General features: G+C 38.3%; 1 protein-coding gene across 2 annotated transcripts in view; it reads left to right on the top strand.

Annotated features, from left to right (window-relative positions):
• PPA2 (inorganic pyrophosphatase 2) overlaps positions 1-16,651 on the top strand; it is an 87,719-nt gene that overhangs the window by 52,919 nt on the left and 18,149 nt on the right. For both annotated transcript variants that reach the window (XM_070433256.1, XM_070433254.1), the window contains 2 exons: positions 14,578-14,705; positions 16,226-16,311. In XM_070433256.1, coding sequence (XP_070289357.1) covers positions 14,578-14,705; positions 16,226-16,311 — 214 coding nt within the window. The remainder of the gene's footprint in view (positions 1-14,577; positions 14,706-16,225; positions 16,312-16,651) is intronic.

The following is a 16,651-nucleotide window of genomic DNA, read 5'->3' as shown; positions in this document are numbered from 1 at the left end:
GTTATAACTTTTGCTGTTTGAAGTACAATAGCAAAAACACAAATTTCTTTTTCACAGTTTTACAGATAGAAGATTCATTCTTACTGTAGATGTTTCACCCTCAGCATACATTTCTTTTCTTTTTCATGAAGTTGAGAATTTTTACCTTTTTACTTAACGGAAGTATTTTACGGCTTTTCTTTGGTTGCCAGCAACACTACTTTTTTTTCTTTATTGATTAAGGTATTACATATGTGTCCTTATTCCCCTGTTACCCCCCCCCCCCCCATCTCCTCACTCATGCCCTCACCCCCCTGCTGTCTGTGACCATTGGTTATGCTTATATGCATGCATACAAGTCCTTTGATTGATCTCCCCCCTTATTCCCACCCTCTCCTTCCTTCCCTCTGAGGTTTGATGGTCTGGTCGATGCTTCTCTGTCTCTGGATCTGTTTTTTGTTATCAGTTTACACAACGCTACTCTTTCACTATGGGGCCATTATTAAGTAAAATAAGGGTTACTCAAGTACTGCAATACCACAGCAATAGATCTGATAACTGAGATGGCTACTACTGGACTAACAGGCAGGGAACATATACAGAGTAGATAGGCCGGACAATGATGTGATTCACGTCCTGGGTGGGATAGTGAGAGAGGGCCCAAGATTTCATCACGCTAAGAATAGTGCGCAATTTAAAACTTATGAATTGGTCAGGCAGCATGGCTCAGTGGTTGAGTGTCGACCTATGAACCAGGAGGTCACAGTTTGACTCCCTGTCAGGGCCATGCCCAGGTTGCGAGCTCGATCCCGAGTGTGGGGCATGCAGGAGGTAGCTGATTAATGATTCTCACCCTCTTCTCTCTCTCCCTCTCCCTTCCTCTCTGAAATCAATAAAAATGTATGTAAAAAATAAAATTTATGAATTGCTTATTTCTGGAATTTTCCATTTAATATTTTTGGACCATGATTGATTTTGGGTAACAGAAACCCCAGAAAATGAAACCATGCACAGGGGTGTATATTGTCTTTCAAGGCAGGAATATACATGTGGAAACTGAATCTCTTTGGCTTAAATTTTCACTTCCTAAGTTAAAATTTTTAGTGTCCATGCAATTATTATTTTTAAAAAATAACCAAATTATGTGGTGTTTAATTTCCTTACTTCATAAAACACAATTTAATACTGTCATAAAAAATAAATATTAGTATAGTAATCTTAAGGGAAGATAGGTATGTTAACCTTTGTAACCTGAAAGAATGGAGCTAAGTTTGCTTTCCTGTGGGTGTACTCTGACAGAAAAGGGGCTGCATGTCGTCACTGTCATGCTAAAAGCTCTGACGTTTCTGGAAGAATTACTGCGTGCCAAGGAACTCTGCCAAATGCTTCCTTTGGAATAGCTGTTTAATGTGTACACAAGCTCAAGCTGGAGGTGCTAGTGTTCCCTTTTTCTGTCAGATTAAGAAACTGATGAACTGGGGGTGTTGTTTAATAACTTGTGTAAAATCATGCAGAGAGCGCTTAGAATCCAGTTGGGGTCTCCAGCTATATTTATGGCCTGGAACAGTGTTGCCTTCTGGGAGTGCTGGCCATTTGCTCTTAAATAATTTAGGCATCAGTGGGATAATTATGATGAAAGGCTCCTGTAAAAAGATGGCTCTTTTGATCTTCATTCCTTTCATTTCATTAATAGTTATACCTTAATAGGCATGAGTGTGTAGGGGTGGGGTGTGGGAGGAGGCAGTTGAGGAGGAGGGACAAATTGAGTAAAATGTACTATAATTAAGAATAGAATTAGATTTCTGGGACTCTTTTGTCTCTGTTTTAAACCTTGACCTCTTTCAATGTATTTTAGGCTTCAGTCATATTTCTATGATGTGGTAAAGAGTAGGGGAGATCTAAAATCCTCTAAGGTGTTTGTTAGTTATCTGACCTTGGAAAAATCATATGACCTCTCAAAGCTTTAGTTTCTCTAAAGTTGATCCTCTAATCAGTAAATGTTCCCCAAGGGTTTTTCCCATCTCTGAATTTTGGTTGTTTTAGGAAATATTTTTAATCCATTATTTTTAGTCTGTCTTCTTCTAAAGTAGAAAGACCTACATTATTTTCAAAGTTAGTGATGAAGGTAAAAGTTTAAATTAAAGGGTCCTGAGATAGATTTCTTGGGGACTTTGGCACATTTTTAAGTTCTTTAGCGTCGCTGTTCAGTGCTGTAGTTGGAACTTCAGTGGCGGTCTGTCCCACCCAAAGCCTGAGCTGTAGCCACTGTGTTACATGTTTCATATTAAAATTAGATTAGAAGAATATTTGAATTTCTGTTGTGCACCAGACATCTGGATGGTTTCCATTTTATTGTTCCTGTCTCATTTCTCATGAAATGATAATGAACATGCATATTTTTGAAAAAAATTTACCAAGTCTTTTCTGAGAAGTTTTTCTGATACAATACAAATAGGCCTCTATGTAGAATTACCTTAGTTGGCAATACTTTTTTTTAAGTGTGTTAATTTCCATTATTTTTTTTATGACGTTAGAACATATTTTTAGTACAGGGATGATAAGAGTATAATTTTGGGAAAGGAGAATGGAGAAAGAAAGGACAACTAAAAGGAAGGAGATTGTTTATTAGTCTTGAACACAGGTATGCAGACCAGGGTGGGAAACAGGAAAACCTTTTAGAGATCCTGAGTAAGTACAAACTATTAAAACACGTCCCTGAGCTGGAACCTCTGATTATGACAGAGAAAATACAGTGTGTTCTGGAAAGGAACTGCTGTTTCTTGTGAATGTTTATAAAATGTCATTAAAAACACATGTTCTTGCTTCCCACAGATTTTGTGTAGAGACCAGTGTGCCCATGAGTAGTTCTGTGAGAGCAGCATCTGTAGTATTGGAACAGAGTGTTGTGCATTTACATCACTTCCTGTGGTAAAATCCATAGAATTGAAAACTTACTTATTTATTTTTAATTTATTTCCCTCTTTGGACAAAATTTTAAGCATGAAGCCATTTCCTAGTATCTTTTTTTTTAATTAAAAAATAATATGGACAAAGAGATATGGCACTACATTTATGTTACTGGTTTTTCTCTAAACATAAAAATGAAAAGTCAGCTGATTATATACTTTCCTCACATTATGTCATGGTACATTGAAAATTATCCACATAAAAATGGCATTTTAATTTTTTCCTTGAGATTTTTTTCATGGAAGTATAGGTGGTTCTCAAGTTGGAAATGTATATAGTTTGATAAAATTCTGAAGTTGAGAACCATTCCACTAATCCGTCTTTTATTTATTTAATTTTTTTGCTTGTTGGAGGTTTAACCTTAGATCTAGGATAATTGATAACAATTTTGATACACATTCAGTTGGAGATGTAATCACCTAATCAAATGATGATGTGTGTGTTTCCTCCCCCCCCCCCCCCCCAATACACACCTGCCTGAGATTTAAAGTTACTATATTGAGTTTATTCTGCACAGAAGAATAAAGGTATATTAAAAAAAACAAACTATTCTAAAATCCTCTCTGGTGTTTGTTGTTTGACTTTGGGAAAGTCATATGACCTCTGGAAGCTTTAGTTTCTCCTCTAAAGTTGCCTCAGATTTAAAGCAACTGTATTTTTTTAAAAATATATTTTATTGATTTTTTACAGAGAGGAAAGGAGAGGGATAGAGAGTCAGAAACATTGATGAGAGAGAAACACCCCTACTGGGGATGTGCTCGCAACCAAGGTACATGCCCTTGACCAGAATCAAACCTGGGACCCTTCAGTCCGCAGGCCGACGCTCTATCCATTGAGCCAAACCAGTTAGGGCTAAAGCTACTGTATTGAGTTTATTCCCTTTAAAGCCTTGAAAAATTACTTAACCTGGTAGAGCCCTAATTTCCTAATTTACATACAGGAAATAAATAATACCTAATTTACAGGTTTTAAAGCTTCAATGACATACTAGTACTGAACATGAAAAAACTTTCCTGCCAATCTGATAGGTGAAAAATGGTATCTTGTTTTAATTTTGTCTTTTTCTGCTTAATGCTAAGATAGAACATCTTTTTCATTTATTTATTGGCTATGTGTAACTTCGTGTGAATTGCCTAGACATATGGTTCCCATTTTTCTATTGAGTTGACATATTCTTTTGATATATGAGTATTACTTAGATATTTATTACTTAGATGCAAATATTTTCTCATCTGCAGAAAAACTTCTGGTTTAGATATTTTTATTTTTGATGTATTCCATTTTATCAATCATTTTTATGCATGACTTTAGCATTTTACTTTATTTTAGCATTTATTATGATACTTAACAGAGTTATTAAAACATTCTTTCCTCATAGCCAAAGGCTATTTTAGTCCTTTTGATTCTTATTTAAGGATTTCTTCCCCCGTATACAGAAAGATATTTTTCTTTTTCTCTTTTTTATATTTTCTTTTTTATAATTGGGTCTTTAATTCATATGGAATTTATTTTAATTTTTTATATATATAATATTTCGATTACTACTTAACAGAAAAATCTGTTCTCTTTCCACTGTTTAGGAATACTCCTTTGTCATATATTGCATTCTTCTTCATGCAAATAGTCTGTTTTTGGATTCTGTTTGTCATCAATGATCTACTCCTGTGCCAGTGTCAAGTTATTTTAATTACTATAACCACAAAATAAAACATATACAAGACAAATGCCCCTTTTGTTTTACTTTTTCAAAATAGTTTTTTTTTTTTGTTTTTTTTTTTGTTTTTTGTTTTTTTACATATAGCTTTATTCTTCTGTGCAGAGTTTTGAATCTAGTTGTCAAGGATTTCTGCTATCTTTAAAATATTAAATGTTCATATCAATGAATATGATCCTATATAATAAAAGGTTAATATGCAAACTGACCCTAACAGCAGAAAGACTGGGAATGACTGGTCTCTATGACACACACTGACCACCAGGGGGCAGACGCTCAGTGCAGGAGCTGCCCCCTGGTAGTCAGTGCACTCCCACAGGGGGAGCTCTGCTTAGCCACAAGCCAGGCTGATGGCTGCCAATACAGTGGTGGTGGTGGGAGCCTCTCCCACCTCCTCAGCAGCGCTAAGGATGTCCGACTGCAGCTTAGGCCTGCTCCCCCCTGGCAAGTGGACATCCCCCGAGGGCTGCCAGGCTGCCAGAGGGATGTCTGACTGCCAGCTTGGGCCTGATCCCCCAGGGAGCAGGCCTAAGCCAGCAGGTGGACATCCTCTGAGGGGTCCCAGACTGCAAGAGGGCATAGGCCAGGCTGAGGGATCCCCCCGAGTGCACAAATTTTTGTGCACCGGGCCTCTAGTATATATATATTTCTACATCTATTCGTGCTTTCCTATATATCTTCTAGTAAAGTGCTATTGATTTAGTAATGGTCTTGTTACATGTTATGTTAGGTTTGTGTCTAGGTATGTAATATGAATTGCTCCATTACAAAAGCTTTGTACATATTTCTGGCATATTATAGGTGCTAAATACGTATTTTTAAATTGATGAATAAATGAATGTGTACATATATGTGTTACTATTTTATTTACTTATTTTATATTTATTGATTTCAGAGAGGAAGGGAGAAAGAAATGGAAACATCAATGATGAGAGATAATCATTGATCAGCTGCCTCCTGCATGCCCCCTACTGGGGGCCAAGCACACAACCTAGGCATGTGCCCTGACCTGGATTGAACTGTGACCTCCTGGTTCATAGGTCGATGCTAAACCACTGAGCACACCGGCCAGGCTATATGTATTATTGATAAGCACAAAATGAACATTTTGAGCAAAGTTTGAAAGTATCTTCAAAATAGGTGCATTTTCTCTTATTTTAAAGGTAGAAAACATGTATATTAAAAATTTTGGCATTTTAACAATCTCAGTAATATTTCAATAGAGTCAGTTGTACATTGCCAAAGACATATATAGTCTTTGGTTTATGACTTCTTCCTCTTGCATAATGCTTTAGATTCATGCATAAGGTTGTGTCTAATTTGTGTAGTTTGTTTCATTTTATTGCTGAATAGAGTTTCATTGTGTAGACATGCCATAGTTTGTTTATCCACCTGTTGATGGAAATTTGGGTTTTCAATTTTGGGCTAATATGAATAGAACGGCTATGCACATTCAAATACAAGCCTTTGTGTGAACATATGTTTTCATTTCTCTTGGGGAAATACCTAGGAAATGGGTTACTGGGTGAGATGGTAATTATATGCTTGATGTCATAAGAAACTGTCAAACTATTAAGTGGCTGAAGCATACATTTCATTACATCCTAGAGATCTGTAATTTCCATCTCATGTCATTTCTCTTCAACTTGAAGACTTTAGCATTTTTTGTAGTACGGTTCTATTGGTGATGAGTTTACTCTGTTTTGATTGATCTGAAATTGTATTTTCTTGCCTTTGTTTTAAAAGTGTAGTTTTACCAGATATAGAATTGTGAATTATGGAGATTTTTGTGAAGGTGTTCCATATTCTTTTGGCCTCCATTGCTTCTGATGAGAAGTCAAATATCAGCTTATTGTTACCCAGTATATAATACACTAGAGGCCCGGTGCATGAAATTCGTGCACGGGGGAGTGTTGAGTGTGTGTCCCTCAGCCCAGCCTACACCCTCACCAATCTAGGACCCCTCAAGGGATGTCTGAGTGCCCACCGGGATCAGGCCTAAACAGGCAGTCGGACATCCTTCCCAAAGTCACCACTGGCTTTCTACTGCTCGCCTGCCTGCCTGATTGCCCCAACCGCTTCTGCCTGCCAGCCTGATCATCCCCTAACCACTCCCCTGCCAGCCTGATCGATGCCTATCTGCTCCCCTGCCGACCTGATCACCTCCAACAGACCTCCCCTGCCAGCCTGGTCACCCCCAACTGCCCTCCCCTGCCAGCCTGGATCCTCCCAACTGCCCTCCCCTGCTCGCCTGATCACCCACAACTGCCCTCCCCTGCCGGCCATCTTGTGTCCACATGGGGGCGGCCATCTTGTGATGGCATGACGGAGTGAAGGTCAATTTGCATATTACCTCTATTATATAGGATTGTTATTCTCAGACTGCTTTCAGAGCTTTTCTCCTTATTTTTGGATTTCAGCTAGTGTGTGTGTGTGCGTGATTTGCTAAGGTGTTCTTTCCTTTATATTTATCCTGCTTAGGGAATAATGAACTTTGTGGATCTGTAAGTTCATGTGATTTTTGTGTTTCAATTTGTTTATGTGATGTATGTGATGTTTATTGACTTGCATCCCTGGAATAAATCCCACTTGAACATGGTATGTTATCTTTTTATATGCTGTGGTTGCTATTTGCTAATACTTGGTTGAGGATTTTAGCATCTATGTTCATCAAGGATATTGGCCTGTAATTCTTCTCTTTCTTTGTTGTGTCTTTGTCTGGTTTTGGAATTAGGATAATGCCTCATAAAAAGAGGTGGAAGTGTTCCTTTCTCTTGGATTTGTTGGAATAGTTTCAGTATACATGTTAGTTCTTCTTTGAATGTTTGGTAAATCCTCCCTGTGAAGCCATCCAGGGCTTTTGTTTGCTGGGAGGTTTTTTTTATTACTGCTTCTATTTCATCAGTTGTTATTGGCCTATTCAGGTTTTCTGATTCTTCCTGACTCATTTTTAGGATATTGTATTTTTCTAGGAATTTGTGCATTTCACCCACATTGTCCAGCTTGTTGGCATAAATAGTTGTTCCTAGTATTTTCTTACAATCTTTTGTATTTCTGTGGTGTCAGATATTTCTTCTTGGCTTTCATATCTGATTTTATTTGCGTCCTCTCTCTTTGTTTCTTGATGAGTCTGGCTAATGATTCAGCAATCTTGTTTATCTTTTCAAAGAACTAGCTCTTGGTTTCATTGATCTTTTGCATTTTTTTTTTAGTCTTTGTTTATTTCTGCTCTAATCTTTATTATTTCCTTCCTTCAACTTACTCTGGACTTTTCTCGTTGTTCTGTTGACTTAATTTTGAGAGATAAAGCTTAACTCTGAGTATAACTTTGGCTGCATCCCATGGACAAGATTATAGGGGATTGGAGGGCTGGTAATTAATATTTGTTAAGATTAACCCTGCCCTATCTGATTTGGCTCAGTGGATAGACCATCGGCCTGCAAACTGAGGGGTCCCAGGTTTGATTCTGGTCGGGGGCACACGCCTAGTTTGCGGGCTCCATCCCCAGTGGGGAGCGTGCAGGAGGCAGCCAATCAGTGATTCTCTCTCATCATTGATGTTTCTATCTTTCTCTCCCTCTCCCGCTTTGAAATCAATAGAAAAAAAACTTTAGAAAAAGAATTAACCCTTATTTTTAATTAGATGATTTTCATATTACCTTATTTAATTCTCATAACAGCCTTCTTGTCCCTCATTTTGTATTTGAAGAATCAGACAAAGTAATTTATTTTTCCACGATGATTCAATAGTATATGAGTGCCAGAACTGGAATCTGAATTTAGTGCTGTCTAATCCAAACAGGATGTTTGTCCAGTGTACCTTGTTTCTTCTTTTAAAGGTTCTGAGCGTTCTTATTGTCATCATTTCCTGAATATTCTTAGGACCAAAAGTTATTTATTAAGCAAGAGTGTGTTTTTCCTTTTTTGTTTGTTTAAAAAATTTTAAATTATATGTGTAGTTGGGTGGAGGGGGGCTGGGTGTGTTTCTTTTTTGATGGGTAAAGAGAGTTACTTAAAATGTTTATTGTTGATCTTTAGATTTACTGTATTATGATAACTGAATATGTTGTCATAATTTTCTCATACTTATAATTTTTTAGTGTTTTCTTTGTTTTTAGTATATAATTATTTTTAAAGTTCATTGGTACTTTAATATATCTCTAGATATAAAAGTTCTCATGCTTTAAATCTCTCTCTCTCCCCTCTCCCTCCCTCTTTTTTCCCTCTCTCTCTCTCTACCCCCTTCCTCTGTAAAATTAATAAAGATAACTAAAGAGATTAAAATGGAGAGCTCAGACTTGATAAAACCAAATTAAACTTTAAAATTTGTTGTTTTATTTCATCATTATTTTTGTTTTGCTTTTTTAGCTAGCATTTAGTAAAAAAGTATATAAAATTTCCAATGGATTTATTTAGAACTATGATTATTTTTATAAATCTTATACCTTTAATTTTACTATAAATATTCTCTTAAGGCGATTCCATATAATTTTTGTTAATTAAACTTTCAAATTTGAAAATAGACCTGTAGTAAGGTAAATGATGGCTGCATACTATTTGATAGAAGTTATGATACCTTTTATGAAGCTTTTTATTGAAAAACTAGGGTGATAGCATATCTGGGTGACTTTTTTTTTTCCTGTTTCTTAGATTACCCTACTGTTCTTATTTTTAACTTAGGTTGGGAGCCCATTTTTCCTCACTGAGCACTTGATCCTCTCTTTCCAGATGGCTGTCTAAAGTCTTCGTGTTACTCTTTTTGTCATGAGTTAAGAGTATTTTTTATCTCTTATGGTGGATTCCTGACTAATTTGTCTAGTTTTATATCAGGCCATTTCTCTAAGATCATTATAGTCTTACATCAGACTTGTCCTCACATAGTGGCATTCATTTTTAAGAAGTTCAATGTACTTATAGTTTATTTTTTCTTATAGTTTTTCTTCTGGAGCACATATGATAAAAATCCCACATTTTTGTGGAATATAAGCTTTCCTTCCCCATCAGGTGACTATTTTTACCGAATTTTACAGACTAGTCCCTTTTAGCTCTTTGATACTTTTAATTTTTATGTAAGTTCGATCCTAACTGGTTTTTGTTGGTTGTACTTTTCCCCCTACTGGTAAGTCCCCTCAGATGTGCTTTCTATAGATAATCCCAAATTGACCGTTTGTCACCACCGCTGTACAACTACATTTAGCCTCTTACTGGATTTCCTGCTTCCACTTCTTTTCCGCACAGCCTTTGCCCTACTTAGGAGATAGTGAGATCTTTAAAAACTTGTGCTCTTCTGCCCAGAGCCTCTACTGGTTTCCCATCTCAAAGGAAACAGGAGAGTCCTTGGTGTGGCCCTCAGAGTTTTCTGTGACTGGCCTGTGACCTGCTCTCTAGTCTCATCTCCTAGCATCCTTTCATCACTGCTGTACACACAAGGCTTTCTTACACTTTCCTCAAATATTTTAAGCACACCCATACCTCAGAATATTGGCACTTACCATCTTCTGCCCAAGACAACCCTTTAGATATTTGAATGAGTTGCTTCCACATTTCATTCAGGAATTTGCTGAAATACATTTTATCAGAAGCTCTCTCTGACTCCTCATGTTTCAAATCTTCTTCCCACCTCACTTGCAATGCAATCTACATGCATAATTGTAGATTTTTGTCTTTTTCTCATCTTTTAACTATTTTGATATCCAGGACTAATTTTGACAATAGATATTTTTAGCAACGTGTTCTATTGAATTCTTTTAAAACATTCAAATTAATTGTATAGAATCACAATCTCTCTTTTGTACTGATAAAATCACTGCCTTACTTACTATTTTATTAACTCTCACAATTATAATTAAGATGCAATTGGCAGAAATGTTTTGGGAATAAAGACAAGTGGTGTTTTTTAAAGCTGAAACTTAACTGGAGAAAGCAAAGCCTGGGTTTTATTTTAGACTAGAGGCCCAGTGCACGAAATTCGTGCAGCGGAGCAGGGTCGGGGGGTTCCCTCAGCCCAGCTTGCTCCCTCTCTAATCTGGGACCCCTTGGGGGATGTCCAACTGTGGGATCGGGCCTAAACCGGCAGTCGGACATTCCTCTCGCAATTTGGGACTGCTGGCTCCTAACTGCTCACCTTCCTGCCTGCCTGCCTGCCTGGTAGCCCCTAACCACTCTGCCTGATTACCCCTAACCTCTCTGCTTGCCTGCCTGATTGCCCCGAACCACCTCTGCCTGCCTGCCTGATCACCCTTAAGTGGTCCCCTGCCAGCCTGATTGCCCCCAACTGCTCTTCCCTGCCGGCCTGATTGCCCCTAACAGCCCTCCTCTGCCGGCCTGGTCGCCCCCACCTGCCCTCCTCTGCCGACTTGGTCACCTCCAACTGCCCTCCCCTGCCTGCCTGGTCACCCCCAACGGCCCTGCCCTGCCAGCCTGGTCACCCTCAACTGCCCTCACCTACCAGTTTGATTGCCCCTAACTGCCTCTGTCGGCCCCCACAACCATGGTTTTGTCTGGAAGGAAGTCAGATGTCCAGAAAATGGCTGGCCAGTTGACCCGGTATTATTAGCGTATTACCCTTTTATTAGAATAGATAGATTGTTTAGGATAGGATTGCTTAAAGGGGGTGGGGGGTAGGGGGAGCCTTTTTCAGCAGGAGGAGATGCTCTTGACAGACAAAAATACATAATCCTTCTATGTGGACTGATAGCCAGCCATATGCACTATACTGCCAAACAGGTCATTAAAAAATTGAACTGCTTTCTTACACCTTACACCAAACAGCTCTTGCCCTTAAAACCCCTCCTCAGCCCCCACCTTAGGTTCTGCCTTCGCAGTTCACCCAGATTAGGTTCTGATTGGTTGGTTTCTATGCCAGTCAGCGTCAAAAGCTTTGCCTCCTAGGCAGCCATTGGCTCCTTGCAGTTGACCCAGATTTGGTTCTGATTGGTTGGTTTCTATGCCAGTCAGCATCTCTGAGCCTATCTCTGGCGGCTATGGATCAGGCGCTGCTTCTCTCTCCAGGCCTATCTCCGGGCCTCATCTGCAGCCTCCAAGACAGCTGCATATCTAGCCTTGCCTCTGTCTCTCTCTCTCCAGGCCTTGCCAACAGCCCTGGCAGCTGCTGATAAGACCCTGCCTCTCTCTCCGAGCCTCTCTCTCTGAGCCTCTCTCTGGGCCTGATCCGCAGCTTCTGTGGAAGCGGCGAGGTCGTTACCAGCCCCGGGCTGTAGGGCTAATGATCTTCCTGCACCCGCTTCACCCTGTCCACCTCCCCATCACCCTGCCCGCCCGCTGGCTGCCAGCCTTGCTGTGATAGGTGCCTGTGGGCCGCGGGGGAAGGACTACACTTCCTGGTGACTGGTTGTCTGTCTGGTCGTTTAGGTCGTGATGACCCCTGGCCTTTTATAATGTAGATTAGTCTACTAGATTCAGCATTGGTACTACTGTGGACATCAGTCAGAATATTTTAAAGAAGTCTTTGTTAATCATCCAGGGAATTGATCAAGTAGATCTTAATTAAAAGAGTTTCATTTGTAATTAAAAACAAGAACTGAAATAAACTTAGCTTTTCCTTTCTTATTTATTGTCAGTAAATTAAAAATCATTCATAAAAATGTTTATGAAGGGGTCCGAGAATGGCAAATAGAGTAAGGTACAATGATGAGGTCATAAATTTAAGTTACAGAAACTTACTTATTTGCCTTTCTGATTGCTCACCTTGAGTGGACCAAAAGAAGTTTTTCTCCTTCTGAATAACAAAACAGTGATTTGAAGGAACTCTGTATTATCTAATTTACAGAATTTTTTTTCACAAAAATAGAGATAGGATGTAGGAAAATGAGCAATAGAAAGCTCGCCTTGGAACAAAACTCTTCTAAAAAGATAAGTATAACAATAATCAGAAATTGAAGAGGATCTATTAAATGTTGTTTTGGGGGTATGACAAAGACTTCTGTGACTTAGGATACGATTTATAATACTAAAAAGAATTCACTAGCTTGAACATCTTCCATCATTTAATCAATAAATGTCTATACTACTAAAAGGGTAATATGCTCATTAGACCAGGAGGCCTTCCGGGAGACCTTTCGGACAAAGTCATGGTGGTGGGGCCGAAGCAGAGGCGGTTAGGGATGATCAGGCCAGGAGGGGAGGGCAGTTGGGGGTGATCAGGCCGGCGGAGGGGGGGGGGGGGGCAGTTGGGGGCGAGAAGACCAGCAGGCAGAGTGGTTAGGGGCAATCAGGCAGGCAGGTGAGTGGTTAGGAGCCAGCAGTCCCAGATTGTGAGAGGGATGCCCGCAGGGATCGAGCCTAATCCAACAGTTGGACATCCCCTGAGGGGTCCCAGATTGGAGAGGGTGCAGGCCTGGCTGAGGGACACACAACACATTAATTTCATGCACCGGGCCACTAGTCAACTATAATTAATAGAGCAAGTGTAGCCTGTGTTCAGTTTTAAGTGATTCTTTTCCCTCTTACTTGTAATGTTCCTGCTATTTGCTCCAGAATTAGCTTAGAATCTAAGGCTTAGATAGATATATGGCCCATTGGCATATTATAACATTTTAATTTTGAGTACCTTTAGGCAGCATACTCTGTCTTCTGTTTGCCGTGGTGCCTATGGTGTCTGCCTTACCACACTCATTTCAGTGTGTGAATCATCTGGCCTCTGGAAGCATGTATAACTCTTGCTAAACCTTTACACAACAGGAAAAAGGCAAGCATAAAAATGCTCACCTTTTCCTGACATAGCTAGTGAGTGAGGATTCCCACAAGGCTTGGATGAGCAAGTCTGAAACCATATGATCTTTAAATTATCCCTGTGCATGGTGTCTTCTCTGGTTTCTGGTTATAACTTTCTAATTTTTCAGTATTACGAAGTCTGTTTGTCATTTGCTATAATATATTATGCATAAAGGACTATGCTAAATTAAGCCTTAAGCCACAGTCTGGTGAAGAGTAAAGGCTTCTATTTTTACCTAGTTATTCCTCATACTTTTTCAATTAATATTTATTGAAAGGATATATTTCTTGGGAACCTTTATGGGGGTAGAAGGTCTATTATTAATATAGTAATATCCAGTTATTTAAAAATGAATGTCCTTGAAATGTAACAATCAAGCTGTTTACATGGTAACAAAACTTAAAAATAAAGCCTGTAAATCATTACAGATTTTGGAATGAAAAACTCTGGACCATCTATGTATCATCCTGTTTAAAGTTGACCTGTCTTCATTCTTTCTTACTCTGCTTTATTTTCCTTCATCATACTTTTCCGTTGCTTAATGTATTACATGTTTGTTTCTCTATTTGTTATTTGTCTCTTCCTACTGTGTAAGCCATGAGAGTAGGAACTCATTTCCATTTACTGTTCTCTTTCACTGTTTAGAACACTATCTGACACATAATGAATGAGAAACTTACTAAATATCTGGTTTATATGTTCATGAAACCTTTCTTATCCAACTTTAATACGTTTTCTTCTGGGTACAGCCCTCTCCTTTCTATGTTCAGTGTTCCTTTAGCTTAATATTTCTTGAGCACTGATCCTGATGTTGTAACTTTCCCTACTTTAGCCCTCCATTGCCAGCAGAATGACATCACACTTAGTTTTCTTACTGCATTGCATTTTGTTGTTTGTTTGTCTGTTTCCTTCCATTAGCCCTCTGAGCTCCTTGAGGAAAAGAACTTGGCTGTTCTCATCTCCTGTACCTACGACAGTGTCTGAAGATACTCAGTGTCTGTAGAATGAAGTGTAATATTCACATTGCAATACCGGAGTCCAGCAGGGAAAGGACATATGCTGATTATGCTGCTTGTTAGCAGAGTCACACTAGACCCTGTGTTTTCTGCCTCCCTCAGCTCCACGCTCTATAAGGAATGAATTTTTATTTTTTAAAAAAAGTCTTCTTGTTTCTTCACTTACAGATATTGATGATGTTCGGAAGTACAAACCAGGTTATTTGGAAGCTACACTTAATTGGTTTAGATTTTATAAGGTGCCAGAGGGAAAACCAGAAAACCATTTTGCTTTTAATGGAGAATTCAAAAACAAGGTAAAGATAATACTCTTTATTTTAAAACATACCTCATAATACCTGTACAATACTTTTTCACTTATGAATATTTGTATATAGCATGATAGCAAAAGTCTTAATAACTTTTATACTTAAGGATATTATTATTATTATTATTATTTTTTATATTTTATTGATTTTATACAGAGAGGAAGGGAGAGAGACAGAGAGTTAGAAAAATCGATGAGAGAGAAACAGCTGCCTCCTGCACATCTCCCACTGGGAATGTGCCCGCAACCAAGATACATGCCCTTCACCGGAATCGAACCCGGGACCCTTCAGTCCGCAGGCTGACGCTCTATCCACTGAGCCAAACCAGTTTCGGCAACTTAAGGATATTATTTCATGACTTTTATTAAAATATTTTTTCAGGAGATCTCTCAGTGAATCAGTAGGCTATTGAAGATCTATATCCATCTATTTATCTATAGATAACTCTTTCATCTAAAAAATATGAGGGATTTCCGTGATGAATCTAATTCTTCCAATTCTCTAGGAAGATAAATCTTCTATTTACTATTCTGGAGAGGATACAGTTACTTACTATTAGTGTAAATCAATAGGGGCTTGTCTCCTATGTGCTCATTTTACCATGACTGAGTCAAGCTGCTAATTTAAGAAAGCATTTGAATTATCTCACTGTCATAGGACTTTTTAATAGAATACCATAAACTGTCTCTAATATGATGCAAATGGAGAAGATAGCCAGAGAGTTAAAGTGTAAAGCATGGAATATTTTTTAAAGTTATTACCACTATATGAATTATGCATTATAATCCAACCTTTAAGTGGGTGCTAATAAATAAATTATATTTTATAAGTAAGCCATGTTAATGAAAACTAAAATTTGCAATAAGGCCCAGCCAGCATGGCTCAGTGGTTAAGCATCGATAACCTATGAACCAGGAGGTCATGGTTCAATTCCGGGTCAGGGCACATGCCCTGGTTGCCAGCTTGATTCCCAGGAGGGGGCGTGCAGGAGGCAGCCAATCGATGACTTGCTCATCATCGATGTTTCTATCTCTCCCTTTCCATTCTCTGAAATCAATAAAAATATATTTAAAAAAAATAAAAGTAGCATTTACAATAAGTATTTTGCTATATAAGAATTTATTGCTGGACTCAATATTTTTTTTAAAGAATCTTTATTAAAAGAATCTTTAAGATTTAAGTCTTTTGTATTGGATTATGTATAAGTGTAAAACTGTGCTCAGTAAAACTTTATCTACAAAAACAGTGGCAGGCTGGATCTGGCCCCCAGGCCTTAGGTTGCCAACCTCTGATTTCAATTATCCCCATTCCATTCCATTTAATAGATGAAGAAATTAAGATTTAGTGAGATTAAGCAATTTACCCAAAGTCAAACAGCTGGTAAATAAGGATGCCAGAATTTACACTCAAGTTTGCCTGACTCCAGAGCTCATGTTCTTATAGAGAGTATGTTAGTATAATGATGTGATGATTGCTATGACTTTTTTTTTCTTTTGGTTTGGAACTAGGCTTTTGCTCTTGAAGTTATTAAATCTACACATGAATGTTGGAAAGCGTTGCTTATGAAGCAGTGTGATGGAGGGGATATAAGTTGGTAAGAATTTGTCTTTTTTACTTATTGTTATTTTATTATTAATTGGTAGTAAACAGTCATATAATACTACTCAGATCTGATTTTTTTAAGGGAGTTGCAATTTTTTTCACTTAAATACTTACAGAGCACCTATTTGGAAGTCATTACTAAGTGTTGGGCACCATGAAACTAATAATTGACTCATCATTTTTCAAGGGATTTATAGATTAGTGGGAGCATTTATAATATCAGTGGTTATTGTAATATATTGTGATATGTGCAAAAATGGCCTGAAAAAACATTAACAGGTTTTCAACATGCAAGCATATGGTTATTTTATTTATCTTGTAGCTACCACATC

Source organism: Myotis yumanensis, unplaced genomic scaffold, assembly GCF_028538775.1.
Source record: "Myotis yumanensis isolate MYYU_CA2020_CCGP unplaced genomic scaffold, mMyoYum1.0.hap1 SCAF_1, whole genome shotgun sequence".
Taxonomy (NCBI): domain Eukaryota; kingdom Metazoa; phylum Chordata; class Mammalia; order Chiroptera; family Vespertilionidae; genus Myotis; species Myotis yumanensis.
The sequence above is the reverse complement of the archived record's forward strand: the minus strand, read 5'-3'. Positions and strand labels throughout refer to the sequence as shown.